Source organism: Trematomus bernacchii, unplaced genomic scaffold (genome assembly GCF_902827165.1).
Source record: "Trematomus bernacchii unplaced genomic scaffold, fTreBer1.1, whole genome shotgun sequence".
Classification (NCBI taxonomy): domain Eukaryota; kingdom Metazoa; phylum Chordata; class Actinopteri; order Perciformes; family Nototheniidae; genus Trematomus; species Trematomus bernacchii.
This window is the reverse complement of record NW_022987419.1, coordinates 92,879-109,954: the sequence shown is the minus strand read 5'-3', so window position 1 is coordinate 109,954 and position 17,076 is coordinate 92,879. Positions and strand designations below refer to the sequence as shown.

Sequence of the window (17,076 nt, the reverse complement as noted above, 5' to 3'; positions counted from 1 at the left end):
CCTCTCTCCCTCCCTCTTGGCAGTGGCTCTTCCCGGCAGCAGTCAGCATCTCTTCAGCAGCGGACTCAAGGACTTGTGCGACCACCTCGACGCGCAACAGAAGGCTCTCCCTCACAATACCGGACCATTCAGCGCACAGGACAACTTTCACTCGCATCATTACGCATGGCTCTGGCTTTGCGCAAAAGCGCGTCTGCAACACCGTCTTGCAAGAAACTGATGGGATTCTAAGATATTTAAACACAGCCACAACAAACTAAAAAGACGATTTAAGGAATTTGCAAGACATTATTTTCCTTGTCCCGATAATGTTCTCCACACGCAGAGCAGGATATCCTCTTGTTGCCGTGTAGTTGTATAGCATTTCGTGAAGATCCGACGCGTTATCTGAAATTCATATTTCATATAGAGATGGATCTGTGGGGAATTTATCTGTTTCACCTCGTAACTTTTGGTAAGTAAATACTTGTCTGTTACTAAATTGAATAACTGTTTGAACTATTTGTCTTTAGCAGGTTAGGATAATGTCCAACCCGCTACTATACAAATTCGATTAATCTTTTTAAATTAATCAAACAGAATGAGACAGTCGTTTCTTTCTTTATTCTTTTGGATGCCAGCCTGCTAATATATTTATATATTTATATATATTTTATTTTTAAAAGACCCACGAATTCAATTCAAATAATTTTAAATGTTTGAGTTATTAAAGAATGTAATTTTCCTGTCAGATCACCTCTGCTTTATAGGATTGTATGTGTTACGCAAACAAGAGCTTTACGCAAACACGCACGGGATACAACGTGTGCATGTGTGCGTCTGAGCGCGTGCATTGGATTCTGTGTGTGCGCATATCAAACCTGCAGTAAACACTCCGGGGCTCAGTATAGTGAATGTTTTGCCCCCTGGACACGCATATAGAAACCCCATAACATGTCCACATTCTAGGTATATAAATGTCGCACATTATTTATCATATAGGCTTTTTATCCTTACACCAAATAGTATTTGTAATATTGACCTATGCATTATAAGTTTTATGAAACTTTCTCATTGTTTAATCTATTAACCCGTCTAAAAAGTGACCATGCTCAGCAGTAAATCAGTCATTGCAGTGTCACTGAGCTACCTGCTCTCATGTAATTGAGCAACGCTGGAATATTGATTTGTGTGGCAACAACCCAGTCTTAAGGGGGAGAGCTGCATGTTGTTGGCTCACAGTGTCTCTCCATCTCTAATACACAAATGTGTCAATCTCAACCCCAGTGTTAACTACCATTATAATTATACCACTGATGGCCATGGCACCAGAGATATTCATTCTCCTTTTAATTAGCATTAGTTTCCTGCCTAACAAAGGCAGCAATATGCATTATATCATACCCTTTTATTCATTATTAATTAATTAGAGGAATGAATGGAGATGCCATTAAGAAATGCTGAATGGAAATGAATGCATTTTGATTTTTGAATCAGCTTTTCTCTCGGTAATGATGTCTGACGGTCACACATTAATTTGGCTGGTAATAGATGATTGGAAACAGATGGGGACAGTGGTGTACTTCAGTGATATGCCTGGAAACAACTCAGGTTTCTGTCTGTTCTTTATGCAAACCTGCATATTATAATGTATGCCAGAGTATTGCTCTACTCAGGATACATTACTGATAATAAACTGGATGCTGATTATAGCCAGTTTAGCCATCTGCTCAAGTTAATTAGCCAACACCAAACAGCAAAAGGTCAGAAACTGTTTGGATGACTCAACCCATTTTTTGCGGGGAGTTTTTGTGATTTTCAAGGCTGAATATGGACAGAAAACCGAGCTCAAACATTATCCAGGTCTCTTAACTGCTCCAAATACCTGCAAGCCAACACAGAGGGATTTCAAAGTCACAACAATTTCTCAGGAAAAGCTGTAAAAGCAAGGCCAACAATTTATAAATGTTTTGTTATTAAATATTCTGAAAAAGTATTTGGCTGCAGCTCTAGCCTACGCATATGCAGAATTACATTGATAACCATGGTTCTTGAATGTAGAGCAATATTAGCAATACTTCTACGTTAAGCTTGCTCATTAGGAAATCCAATTCATGTTGGTCTGAGATGAGACATGAACCTTGAGCAGCAAAGATGTTCAGGTCCTGAAGAAAACATTCATCTAGCAGAAGGTCAGGTCATGCACTGAGAGGAGTTCAAACTGAATTGCTGCCTCTACTGCTTTGAAAAATAAAAATGAATCCCAGGCAAGTAGTTGACTGTCCTATTTTTGATGATATCTGCATGATGAATGTGCACCGGGGCTCACTTTGACAGATCCACACAGAGGTTCAAAATTATATAGAATTACCACAATTGTGCAGTGTAAGTCTTTTTTTTAGGTAAGATAACCATTTTCAGGCAATATAAGACCCCATTTACACGGGAACGTTTGCGTTTACGCAACTAATTCGTTTTAAAAAAAGTCTTCCGTTCACACGCATTCGGCTCATTTAACGTGTCGGTTCACACGAGACCACTGCAAACGCTGTAGTACATATGCCGGGCCTGTAAGTGGCGCTGTACTTCCGCACGAGACCGCTCGAAAGCGCTGGAGACGCTGTAGTACATATGCCGGGCCTGTAAGTGGCGCTGTACTTTCGCCACAAAATACACCAAAAGCAGCGAAGAAGACCCCCGAGCATGGTTGCCATAGTTGCCCTTCTCTTTATGCCCCGCGGTGGATTTAGCAACATGTAGTTCATGTAATTCTCCATGTCCACTTCTTGCTGATGGTTGTGGTAGAGGAGCTGTAGATTGTGCACTAACATCTGTAGCATGGTCAGTAGCTAGTAGCAGTAGCTACTGACAGTAGCTACTGACCATGCTACAGCAGTGAGCAGCAGAGGTGGGGAGAGGTGGGGCTATGGCTCATCGTTATCAGGGAAATGATCGTATAGGGCGTACACACGGAGCCGTTTGGCCCCCCAGAGCATTCCGGTTGCAGATCTATCCATCTTGGGACCCGTTATCGTTTGCGAGGTCCGTTTCCGCGTTTCCATTATGGCCTCGTGTGGCCGAACGGGCTAAACGAAAGAGAAAAGTTGCGGATACAACCGTTTGCGTTATCGTGTAAACACCGCCTAAGCTTGAAATGGTAACAGGGCCCCCCCAGTGACTTCACATCCATTTTATATGAAGTTCCAATTGGAGCACAAAGTGATTGCATTTACTATTAATATGTCGAACTGGAACTGCAAGCAATGATTTTTAATGGCACTGAAACTGGTTGTAGCTGCAGTGGAAACCCAGTAGCAGCAGACAAGGATATGTAAATCGTCCATTATTCTTCTAATGTTTCTAAATGAGGCCTAGTTTGCGTTCAGATTTGTTGTACTTTAACCTATTTTCTCAATCAGAGCTTCTCTTTTACTGCATCAGTGGCCAGCTTCAGCCTACCATCATGCAATATGTTTTGATTTAATGGTTTTGACATTGTGGGATATGACCTGTGTCTTTAATGGAGACAGATAAGTACTGCCAAGGATGCTATTACCTGGCATATTGGCTGGCCTCTTGTAAGGGATTTGTCATGAATCTCATTTGAAGCAGGCAGTACGAACAGCCCATCACATGCTCATGCTGTCTTCATGTGGGACAGATAGGTCATAGTCATTCCAGTAAAACATTGGCATTACTGGTGAGAGGACACAGTGTAACCTTGACTGTGGGATTTTCACCAAGACACTATTACCACATTAACCCCATGTACGGCACAAGATGTATTTGCACCATAATACTCACTGTTGGTCGGGGTTAAATATACTAACACATCACAACTAAACCAGCTGATTATACATCATTTTGTGTGTGCTATAATGTTGTTTATTTAAAGTAATCACACTGAAGATTCGATGTGCTTGTAATTTAATTGCTATTTTTAAATATATTTTGACAGCCTATCAAACGTTAATGGAACAACTGACTTTCTACAGTATTTTTAAAGAAAATTGTATGTCTAAAAGGGCTCAAAAATCATGGTTTTAGTGAGGTTTTGTTTAATGGGCCCCTTGGTTTTCAAATAAGTTCCAAAAGAGGAACTTTAATTTAACTTTCTATATTTAATAGAAACTCTGACCTAAAATATACCTTCATTTGGTGTAGCCTGGTTACAGACTATCCACATCATTGATCTGTTCAGGGAAGGGCACAAGAGCATATACTGAGTTTAATTTCTAGCATTGCCTGAAGATTATACTCAGTAGTAAAATTCACAAAAAGTAGTCAAAATATACTTTCTTACAACTCTCAGCTGCCAGTTTATGTCAATAAGGAGCAAACTAAATATTAGAAAGGTCTTAGTATAATTTTCAAAAATTCAACAACATCACAGTGCATCCCCAAAAGTGAACATAAATCAATGAATCAACACTTCTCTAAAATGGTTTCCATAAAACTGAACATTATAGCCCTTATAAAAGCTGAATGTATTGCAGGGCAGTTGACTGCATTCTTTTTTAGCCAGGTGTACATAATAAGAAGGACCCATAAAATAAATAATAGTAACAGACTGACATTGAGCCCCACATGGGAGCTAGTCATGAAGCCAGGTAATAACTGTTACAGCCAGACCAATACTAGGTATTTTTTAAATAAATGAATTACAAAAACAAACATTTACGATAGGGATTCCTTAAATGTCGTTATAATTTATTGAACATTGAAAATGTAACTTGTTAGTGCTTACTGCTGGACCAACTATGTAATGAATGCCGTTTCTAAATTGCCTTGACATATCTTTCAAATGTATTGTAACATCCAAGCCTGGACATATGCAGATATTGATATATCTTCAAATGAATAACTCTAATAACAGGGTTTCTTTTGAGTTTGTGAGTTGATACAAAAATGGGGTTTTAAAATATGAATCTTTACCATAGGCACTATTATATAATGTAGTAAAACAGGTGAGGAAATGAATGACAAATGTAATAGATTTTCACATTAATAATAGCTGCAGTAAACACTTAATACATCTGTCCTTACAACTGCAGCAACTTTAAGATACGCTATTGGAGCTGGAATTACCGCGGCTGCTTCACTGAACCTTTTTAAATAAATGATTATAACTCCTCAAGAGTCAGATCCACAGGAAATACAACTCTGTAAAAGGATATGAGTTCAATACATCTGAATAACATTCACTCTGACAGAGCTGGGTTAAAAGACAGAATGGTGGTTACACTTTTCCTGTGGGCAGCTATGTTCTCCACCCATTGTCAGGGCCCTTGAAAATGCCTTTGTGTTTAAGTAGTGAGGTTTTAAAATTGGCTGTTGAGCTGGCACAATGCCTTTCATCTGATGTCAGTCCGTCTGATTGCTCTGGCTTTTAATGGTGAAAGTATTCAAAGTCCCACATAGTCATCAGCCTATAATATTGAACTATTATAACTTCAAACATTACTTAGGACTTCTATGAAGTTTGGAGAAAAAGCAGCTCAGGGTTTAAAAGACTGAGGCAGGCAGCGACATTGTCAGGGTCTGCTGGGGGGGGGGGGGGTGGGGTTGAAGCCGAAGACGTAGCATTGATTAGCCGTGATGAATGTGGGTGAAAAATAAATTAGTCTGAGTTTAAAGCCCTAATCCATTACTGTAGTCGAGTGCTTCCAGTTATATCACTGTTAACTCATTACTGATGTGTTTACATTTGAAGATTTATGTGATTGAAGTCACTCCGTTGGGAAGTAATGACCAACAACATGTAATGGGGAGACACTGACTACCACTCCTGTCTATCTAACATTTATATTTCAAGTCTTAATAGGCTTAGTGGCTTAGTTCTCCAATAATAGGCTGTTAAACCTTATTATATCGTTTTATTAATCTTCCATCCTCTTGTCCAGCCGTCATCAAGTGGGAAAATATTTAGAAATATAACCAAATCTGACCATTTAAATTCCATACTTTAATTATAAAAACATAATTGAATCAAATGTATAATATCTCTTTGGATCCTCAAAAGACAAATATCCTATATTACTTAAAATACCTTCAATGAGACCTTGGTGTGTTAAGATTCTGTAAATAGTACTAGTATCGCATGCTAATGTCAAATATAATGTCCGACAGAATGTAAATGGTTTGATAAAGATATCCATATTACGTACTATGGCCCATATTGCCAGGCTACACTCTTCCTTTCATTTGCCTTTACACACTCAGACGGAGTGAATGCTTTAAGGCAAAAAGCTAACTTTTGTAGATTTAGTCCAGGATGTACAACAGCAACCACTGACAAAGATCCTGGCAAGAAAACCCCACTGTGGTTAAAGCTGGAGTCAGAATCGAGCTCATGGTGAGGTGCTTTGTTTTCGGAGAAAATCTTGACACTCTGTGGTTGTAAATTGACCTTCCCAAAAGACAGAACATTTTGTTATTTTGATTAAAAGTTTTTCTCTGAACTGCTGAGCAAGCCTTTATTTTCCCTTAGTCAACGATTTGCATTAGTTGATGAAATGTTGTGGGTTTAGTGAAAAAAACACTGCAGGCTAAAGAAAGATCATGCTGTTCTGTAAGATGCCTCAGGATTACATCAATTAAACTTCTGGGATGGACATGCTATAATATATATTCTCAATTACAGAGTATCTGTTTCACCAAAACCCCTGCCCCCTTTCCTATGTTTGTCGCAATATTACCCTCAATTATCATGTTACTGGTCAGTGTCCGAGATCAGGTCTGATACTCTGCTAGATATAAGACGATGCCCTCTATAATACTGGTAGGTTATTTTCAAACGTAAGACGTAAACTGATTAGACGTCACTTAGATGAAAGAAAAAGCAGCAGTGGTCATTATCTTAACTCAAGTGACAGTGATCTATTCACACAAAGGGTTTCCTTTAATCTGCATAGCACACTGGTTTTTAAAAACTGCCGTTGATCATCAAGTTTAGAGCTGGAGGTGAAAATGACACAGAGCGTGCATAAGTAGGGCTCCTGATCAGACTAAAGGCAGCGTCTCCCTCTCCATTAGACCTGTTAGGAAATTCAGAAAATGGCTCTGAGGTGATAGACATACAGCGGCCTCAAAGGGCCAAACAGAGGCTCATTAACTCAGAGTGTGTCAGTGGTTATCCGGAGAGAGAGACAAGTAGGCACAGCCCCATTGTTATACAATTTCAAACGGAGGGCTTAAGCCCCACTTCTTGTAGTGTTTCTGCGACACAGCTAAACCTGTTTGTTTGTATGAGTGAAGTTTCATAAAGATTGAAGCAAATTGTGGACAGGAACATGAAACCGAGGTCAATAGACTTATTTCAAGGTCTCGGTCCTCTTGTTAAGTGTGAAATTATAATGTCATTAAACAAAGGCATGGACTACAGCCACTGAGTGGGAATACATTCTTTAACACCGACGGACATGAGTAATAATCGGAAATAAATAATGCAATTTCTAGACCTTGGTAAGACAAGTAATCCTTATAAAAAAGATTAGACGAGCAAATGTGGACCTTTTTTTAATGTGTTTCTCCAAATGTAATAACCTTTAGTCAATGTTGAAATTCTTTTAAATTATTATAGTGACTTTTCCGTTTCCTCTTTGACTCTCTGTGATGTGCTGACGGTGAAGCAACTTCTTAATGAAAAAGTCATCTGTCCTGCGGTATTTTAACTTCAGATAGCAATGACTGCTTCTGATATTCATTCCTTTTTCCGCTTACCAATATTTCTGCAGTATAGAGCTACAGTATCATACAGTGGGCAGCTTTTTGGGCTAACGTTATACACATTTCTTGTATTCGTCCCACCATATACTAATCAGTTAACTTATTTTTGCCATAAACATTGACCCGTTATGTTTTAAAATGTTTCAAAGTGTTAGGCAGTGTGAGCCAAAAACAGAAAATATGTAAGTAAAGTTTATAAACCGACCACAAGCCAGAAAAGGAGCTGAGACAGCGATGCTTGCAAATGATGGATGCAGCATCGTTGTATCATTGCATTCCCAACAAAGGTTTCATGGCAGGCAGGATGAATGAGCTCGCTAACTGAGCGTTTTGATATCTGTAGCTGTGCATATGTACCATACTGATCTACTCTTGCTATTATTTGATTAGTGCATGCCTCAAACTTTATGGTATTTCATTACCATTTCAATGTTTGTTTACATGCACAGGGGAGTGAATTACACTGCAGTTCAGCCAGTAAATGGAATAGTTTCTTATCAGCATCTCCAGACTACACCATATACCAGAAAAGCTATAGCACCGAGCAGTTTCTCACTGAAATTAATTTGGCATTTTTATGCCTTGGGGGGGCTATTCAGTTAATCAAATCAGTGAAATCAGTTTGTGGCCTCATGGTAGCCACAATAAAAAGGAATGACTGGAAATGCTTGTTTGCACAATATAAATTGAATTATTGTCTACACCGAGAAGTAGTATTAGTAAAACCCTGCAGCAATCCATTGACTCTCTGAGGCCATGTGTCGTCACTATATGTTTAAACCATTTCACTCATACTATGGCCCTAGTGGTAACTTCATTATACTCTGCAGCCTGTCGGGAAAAGAGATTTTATCTCAGTGGAAATAATGTTGACTCTCCCTGAGGTAAAGAAAATATGACTAAATATTGCAGATTTTGCAAAGCATATTTTATTATTCAGTAAAAAAATCAACCACATGCACTTTTGTTAGTTACCGTGACATAGAGATTTAGAATTCAAGTATACTTGTATTGATAATGATGTATTTTTAGAGATTTATAATTTGGGACATCCACAAACACCACACATTTTATTATTCTCATATCTATTCACTGTTCCAAGTATTTGGCAGAGTGGTTTCACATTAGCATTAACAAAAAGTGCCTTTACTCAAATTCTGTTTTTGCATGTTTCCTCTCACGATCTAACTATGCAGGACAAGTCTACTGGTAACTAACAACATTTGTCCTTGTTATCAAAGCAAACTAACACCTAAAAGTAATCACTCTAACAGGCTTAATTCTGGGAGTGTTTAAACATATCTATCTATGTAAGACTACACCACCTTCAAGGTTTATGTAGCATCTCCAGAATAGTGAGCTTTTGTGGCAGAAGCAGCTTTTAGACATCATATTTTATTTCCTTCCTCCTTTGTCTGCGAAGAGTTTTCTCGTGAATGCACCCTTTTATACTCTGACACTTGAAGATAATAAATAACTTGAGTTGTCTGACTGAAATGTCTGTTATTGCAAAGAGCTTATTCATCCGATAAGTGTAAGGAACTAGAGAACAGTGAATAATGCGACTGCTTTGGATTCAATACATACATATATATATACTGTATACAAGTCCAGTACATTTTGTTCCACCAAGCATCCTTCTGAGGGGATCAGTCAACTTGTGTGCTGAATAACCTTGTAATGTAGAGATGTTGGAGGTTGGAGTGAGAGCTGCTCCATTCCTCCAGTGTTTAAGGGAAGGAAACACGCCATTACAGAGGCAGCAGACAGGAACCGGCTGGAGGGCACCTGTCTGTGTGAGCTGCAAAGGATTTACAACATCTGCTCCATGCGGCGGAGTATGCCACCTCCATACACCAATGTTTAATTAATTATTATAGGCACAGCGAATGACGCACACAACATAAACTGTGTGGACAGAAGATTCTCATTTCACTTGAGTCTGAATCCTAGAAGATACATTATTGGATCTTCGTTCAGTTGTTAGGATTACTTGGTTTTGTGTGAGAAGTAAAGCCTCTGAGGGACATTGGCAGGCTTTATTACATGTTAAAGGTCCCCTATTATACTGTTTTTTATCAATATATAATAGGTCTCAGATATATACAAAACATGTCTCTGAAGTGTTTGGCTTGAAATACCCAACAGATCATGCATTGTAGCATCCCATAATCCCCTCTGTTTCAGCCCTGTTTCAAAAGTGCTGATTCTCTGTCTGTTAATTTAGATGAAAATAAGGAGCCACTCCCCACGCCCCTCTGAGAGATATTTGGTTAAAAAGAACCCAATGGTGCTCTAGTACCCCTTTCACACCGGCGCTTTTCCAGCTCCTGCTGGGAGCTAGAGCCTGAAAAGCGCCGGTTTTTCCTGTTCACACCGCAGCGGCGGCGCGTCATAGCTCCGGAATGCGGTTCACTTCCAGCTCCAAAAAGTTGTCGGTCCAGAGGCAAGAGCTTTGGAGCTATGACGCGGCGTCGCTTACGTCGAGGCGTGCAGGAAACCTTACTTTGACCATCCGTTCGCTGTTATTGATCATTGTGGAGAGCAGGCAGACGTTTTGTTTGTTATTATAGCAGCTATCGGATGGAATTAATACATGGGCTGTACAGGTTGTCATGTCCGACTATCACAAGTAGAATCATAATGAAAAATACGTCGGTAAAATGTGCCTGGAGAAAACGGCTTAGCAAGTAGTCAGTTTAGCTTCGGTTGCTATGCTAACATCACCCATGTTATACCAGAGAAACTTTCATAACAGCGTTGTGATGCCAAACAGCGTCAATTCAGACTGACACACATTCACTTAAGGGGAACTGGGGATATGTATCAGCTGCTTGTGTGACAGTCAGACAGTGAATACTTTAGAGCCGTGTGAGCTAACGGGAGAATAAACTCCCGTTGAAGAGCAGCCAGCACTGCAGCGGTCGGTAAATGCCGCTGAAACACATTAATAAACAATGAACCACGGCACTCTGGAGAAAAGTATAAGGTTGGAGAAGTCGTTATTTAATTTAATCTGGCTTCGTATGATTAAAAGCAACACGATCGTCGACCCGACGCAGTCCCTGGCCCGTTGTTGTTGTGGGAGAAAATCTCTCGGCAGCTCTGGGCGGTGTGAACAGAGCGGGAGCTGAAAAGGGAAACCGGAGCTGAACCAGAAAAGCTCTCGCTAGGAGCTAGAAAGGGAAAAGCGCTGGTGTGAAAGCCGCATAGGAGGAGATTCAGGGGATACGGGGGGGGGGTTACCTTGGTTGGTGATTGGCTAATGGTTACACAAGCCAAAAAATCGTAATGACATCATAAAGTGGCCGAAATCTGATCAGCTCATTTTCAGACAGGTTTTTATATAAATGGATCAGGACAAAAAGTGAGCGAATCTTTTTTTCCTGAAACCTTCAGAATCTCTTTACACAGAGGGGACACATGTTGATGTATAAGAGACATGAAAAAGTGGATTTTGCATAATAGGTGACCTTTAATATGTGTTTGGAAACCTAAATCACCATGTTCTACACTCACAACTTTCTTTGACACAGCAGTACCTCACATGTCTCATTAATGGCCAGAGCGTGACAAGACGTTGGCCTCGCCTGCAGAGACCTTTGACTCTGTCACCACCCAGTAGATTCAAATCCCTTCCCCTGTCCATGCCTTGTTAGGTCCTAATTAATAGGATCAAGAGAATGCCACTAAGCGTTTGACAGCTTTCTGTGAGTGATAACTGTGAAATCAGAGCTGCATTCCCATGGATATTCCTCTTGAGAAGAATCACTCCCTATTAGGGCCATTGACTCTCTGCCACACACATCCTGGGGGATTCAATACGGCTGATAAAAGTAGGAAGACCCTGCTCTGAAAGCTGCAGTATGTTTTATAGGTATTTTCTGCATTACTGTGTCATGATAAAAATATCTTCACAGTGGTAAACATTGTGAAAAACGTATAACCATTAACAGTTTGTAGTATTCCAAAGATTCTTCGTGAGATCAAATCCCATTTTTACATTTTGTATAGTCAGCATCTCTGAATTACCAATGTTTTTACAATCGGTACATTTATATAAACGTTTTTATTGTGGCTTGCAGAATCTGCCATTGTCAAGCTGGATTCAAATTTCCTTCACACGCTTAATATGTTAAAAGAAAAATGACACTTTTCACTTTCGTCACAACATATCACAGCTGTATGAAGTGCTAATGAACACTCTACTGCTGCTGCCAAAAAAAAGTGTTCAACTCGAGAAACAAGGTGACTTAATTGTGAAGCAGCCACAAGAAACACGATGTCTTAAAGGTGATAAGAGCAAACTGCAACAACAGTATTTTGGTCTTCTTGTTTGACAGTGGATCAGTTCAAATATGCAGATGCCATTTTGTGTTTTCAATAAATGTATTAAGATGTAATCTGAAAGGAATGGACGTTATTTGATGTCCTGTGAATCAGGAGCAATGAGCTGCTTTAGGTAGAGATGCCAAGAGGTTTTTGGCAACACTGCTATTTATTTTGTATGTGTGTCTGGGGGTCGCAAGCCCTTCTTTTAACTTGTATTTTAAATATGCAATTGGCCTGTATCTCAGGAATGAATATAATTCTGTAAAAAAGAAATATATATATAAAGTTTGGATTATTCTTTTAGATACAAATATTTTAATACATTCACAGGATAAGGGCATGGTTTAAGACCTGAACACAAGTTATGTTCACAGAGCGTTTCTCTGTATAACAGCATTCGATTGCACTGTTTGTATGTACTGCTTTTTCTATGGACACATCCATAAAATGTGTCACTTAGTCAGGGTCAGATTATTCAGTGATATAAAATGTATCCCTTAAGGACACACCATCACATGTTTGGCATATGTAAGATGAAATGGAGTCTTTGAGCCTTGTTGAGGAGAAGGTGGGAAGAGGAGGAGGAAGGTGTCTTTACATCATGTTGCAGAACAAGCTGCTGCCTGAGATTACCTGTGTCAGTACTTTTTACCCTTCGAACCTGGGAAGAACACCTGTTTGGGGTTACAGATATTGCGCAATACAAAAGGTCATGTAAAAGCTGATGTTGCTCTCCTCAACTCATTACAAGGCTACAAGACTATTCAAGCAGAAAACAAAGGTCGCTTCAGGATGACTGTCCCGCTCTGAGTACATTTTGAATGCTTTTGGAAAGGTTATGCATAGCGACAACACAGAGGATAAAATGCTAAGATTATTTGACTAATTTGCTTTAGAAGCTTATCCATAGAGCATGTCTACCTCTTTTGATAATTAGACTAATTTGGACGTATTCTTTTTATGGCATTACCCAGGCAATTACAGTGCAACCTTTCGGGGAATGACACCACTAGTCAGCTCGGCATTTTCAAGTGTGAATTTCATAAAAGTAGAACAAATGCTAATTACTCAGGTCATGTTATGGGTTTATTGTCTCCATTTTTATCTTAAGAAATGTAGTCTAGCCAGCCTTAAGTCTGGCCAATCAGTGGGGAAGTCGTTTTCTTTTTTTAATCAAGTAGGTTAATCACATTAATGTGCCAATATACATTCAACTGAAACAGATTAACACACAAGGAATCCTTGAACAGGCAGCTGGACGAGACATACGTTGCATTCAGTATGAGCTAGCCTTGACAGTCTTGGTATTCAGGGACCGAGGAAAGTAAGGAAAGCAATGTATGTGAATATCATACAAATGGCCAAGCAGCACACAATAAAATCGAACCATGTAACTTACTGCTGGAGAATAGGTCAGTATGCTTTACACAGGTAGTGACTTAAATGTATTGTAACGACGAAAATTAGATTTAATTCCTAACATTCATTAACTATAGTTATTTTCCATTTGATAGCGCTTACATTAATTGAGGATTCATTTTCGAGACGCATATAATGTGGACCTCAATGCATGTTGGACCCACTAATAAAAGACAGCTATAACAAGTTCATCTCTCATTGTAACCAATAGCAAATACTGCAGTGCAGTTCCATACACATTCTGCAAATGCATAAATAACACTAAACTTCAATTGGTTATTGCCAGGGTTAAGTTGATGCACCTCTTTTGATAAGTATGTTCTCAAAACATCAAAGCAGCATCAGACTCCTGTCAAATCTTGGTCAACTGGTTTGTGGACACCATGTCCATTTTAGCAATTCTTTAAAAAAAACTCATGTATTGTCCATTGCTTTGTTATTGGAGATGGCTTTATATATTGACCCTGCACTCCTGTTTGAAGGAGATTCTTTGAAAGTAAAAGCCTGGTGTATAGTGAAATTGAAATGCCTCTTTGTGAGATGCTACTTTGTTGCAGTTGGAATCCAAAACCAATGGTTTTCAAATCTAAAAAAATGAGGGACAAAAAAATGTGTTCCTTTAAACATAAAGAAGATGTTGAAGTATAAACCCAAAATACAAGTATGAACTTGAAAATAAGCATTATATATGCACACTTTAAGATGGACCACTGATGCCTGTGTCAGTCAGAAAAAGGGTGCAAGAAAGAATTGAGTGAAAGTCTACAAAAACAAAGCACTATTAAAACTTATAATGTGATATATTGAGAAATCTATTTCAAAACCCTTTTTCTTGAAATGTTGTAGGCCGTGTTGGACAAGTCTGTATATATTTTAGAGGAGTTCTGGCAAACTATGAATGCATTAATGCTGCACAGTGAAATGTGGATAACAGTCCACCATTATGATGGCAGAAACTGGCCTCAGATGAAAGCAACTGGAATGCCGCTGGGATTACAGCACCCGTCATGTACTTGTCATATTTTTGGATTTGTGCAGAGCTTGTCATATTAATTTTGTCATTCTAGAAATAAACAGCTTGTTACTCTGTGGCTGCACAGTTTCAGATTCCTTACCATTACCTTCACAGAAACACAGCAAACATGGTTAATGAAGTCCTTATTCAATTATACTCTAGCCTCAAGCTATAATCCAGGCAGCCTGTTTGACTGAGCAACTACGAATTTCCGAGCTGAAATTAATTAGGACATTGTTATGGTTTATTGCAAGTGGAAGTTAAATTGAAGTGACTGAAAAAGAAAATTGTAATCATTTTGTGCACGGCACTGCTTTTGTTCTACAAACTGTGACAGAAATATCTAATGGGTTTTTGACTGAATAATAGATAGCTTTTTCAGTGAGACTCAGTATTTCTGTTTACAACAAACAGTGAATGGGGGATGAAGCAGGAAGCAGTGTCATGAACCATGTTCACCAGAAGATTTGAAGAGAATTAAACATAAGCTATTTTATATTTCACGTCTTCAAACTGGAATAATAAGAAAAAACAACATTCGAGGTGAAATGCACATAAATCATTAAATAAGTATTAAACACATTTGCAGAGCTTCTTCACAAGCATACAAGGCTACATACTATGGTATGATTCACACTGAGAAGGAGCTTTACTGTGTATATTCCTAGTATTTTTTTAAGACTGCTCAACACTTCAGCTTCTGACTTTGAATTTCATCTATCACCAACAGTGTAAGCATAACTGACAGCTCTGAAGGTGACGAATAGGTAGCTGGGTTTTTTGAGGAATGACTTTCCCATATCCTTTGCAATCATATCCAGAACAAGCCCCACTATGCCAAAAAAGTTTACAAGAAATAACAGAAACCTGTGTTAACTGAGGGCTTTGTTCCATTTAAACTCTAGGTCATGCCTTTTGGTGTTTCTTATCCCTTTGTGACCTTTCATCCGAGGCTTTTAAAAACTGAATCACTAAGACGCAGAGTAAATTAGCTTCTGAAGATCATTGTTGTAGTCCCATGGGCACCGCATGATTGACAGAGTCCTGCGCTCTGGAGTCTCCCTTAATAGGTTAACATCTGGTCATGCTGACCCACATTTCACTTTTTGTCATCTCAATGTGGGCTTTGGGTGAATAATAATTCCCCCGCACTGATCCTCTTGTACAAAGTGGTTACAGTGTATGTGTTATTACACCGATTACAGATCATGGAGGCAAATGGAGACGCAAAATCAAACTGAGATGAAAGGCAGAGCTGCTTTAAAGGCCAGTCAACACATTGAGATAATTTACAGCTAAACCGAATTGTTCCACATCACCGGTGTGGTGTGCATCTTGACCCATAAAATTGAAAAACACAGTAAAAGCCGTCAGATTTATCACCTGAAAAAAAACAACGGGGCTAAGGAAAATGCCATGTTGCAACTCTTTATCGCATAGGAGGTAATCAGCGGAAGAGCCCCATCTTCCTTATTCACGTGTGAGCTCCTGTCATTTGCTGCTTCTGCTGCATAACAACCCAACAGACGGCTCTCAAGGACTGGAGGCATGCTGGGAGTCTTAGCAACACAGGGGACCCTGCTGTTAAAGAGTCTCATCAGTAAAAGTGTCCATCAATCATCGTATTGGTATGCATGGCCCCTCCCCACGCCTGTAATGACTCTTGAGTGACAGCCACAGCTGGCAGGTGTTATGGTCATGCCACAACATCAGACCCGACAGAAGGTTAACACTTAATCACTTTGTTAAGGCAGCACTGCTACTGTTCCCTAAATATGTTCATTTTATGCATTAGCCCTGGGAAAAGGCCACAAGGAACAGTATTGTTCCCGAGATACAGTATGTGCTTCTACCTGTGTGTATATTCCAACGAATAAACGTCTGAGAGAGGAATGCTTAAACTCAGTTCGAACCCACTAATGTAATATGCAACTGCTAAGACATACAGTATGTTGGTCAAGAGACCTCATTCAAATGTTAAATATTAACAAGAGTTTTTATTCTGGTTGTGATATATTTTACATTTTGGGATCAATTTAAGTTTAAAGTAAGAGCTTTAACCTCCATTTTGAGAATGAATATCTGTGTCATGTGATTAGAGTGTGAAGAAGTGTTTCTTTTTTAGATCTATTATTGAACTTCTATCAGGCCCACATTTCAAATAATCAAGCCCATATAATAACTTCAATTTAAAGTGGCCCTATTATCTGATTGGTTAACTGGCTTGCTCTCTTGTGATTGGTCAATCACTAAGAGATGTCCCACCCCTTAGTCGACCACCTACACGTGTTTGGGCGCTAGCCAATAGAAGCGCGAGTGTTACATAGTGATGCCAATATGTCACGTAAACAAAGGAGAACAATTTAAGGGTTTCAGGCAAGGGGGGAGAGAAACTCCCTCTGGAGGGAACTTTGGGATTTTAGCCTTTCCAGACCATTTACAAAACCTACATAACACACTACAGGTAAAGAGAAAACCCCCAAAAGCTAAATAGAGCCTCTTTAAAGCTACAAAACTCTTCTCTCTCGAACATATAAACATCTGACCAACAGAACATATAGTTCATGAGATTTAAGCCTTATGTCAAGCTCTCATTCACTGCT

General features: G+C 39.2%; 1 protein-coding gene across 1 annotated transcript in view; it reads left to right on the top strand.

Moving 5' to 3' along the window:
* Positions 1–386: 386 nt before the first annotated feature.
* gfra4b (GDNF family receptor alpha 4b) overlaps positions 387–17,076 on the top strand; it is a 38,287-nt gene continuing 21,597 nt past the window's right edge. Inside the window, exon 1 of the mRNA XM_034139870.1 lies at positions 387–454. Within this exon, the coding sequence (XP_033995761.1) occupies positions 412–454 (43 nt within the window). The 5' untranslated portion in view covers positions 387–411. The remainder of the gene's footprint in view (positions 455–17,076) is intronic.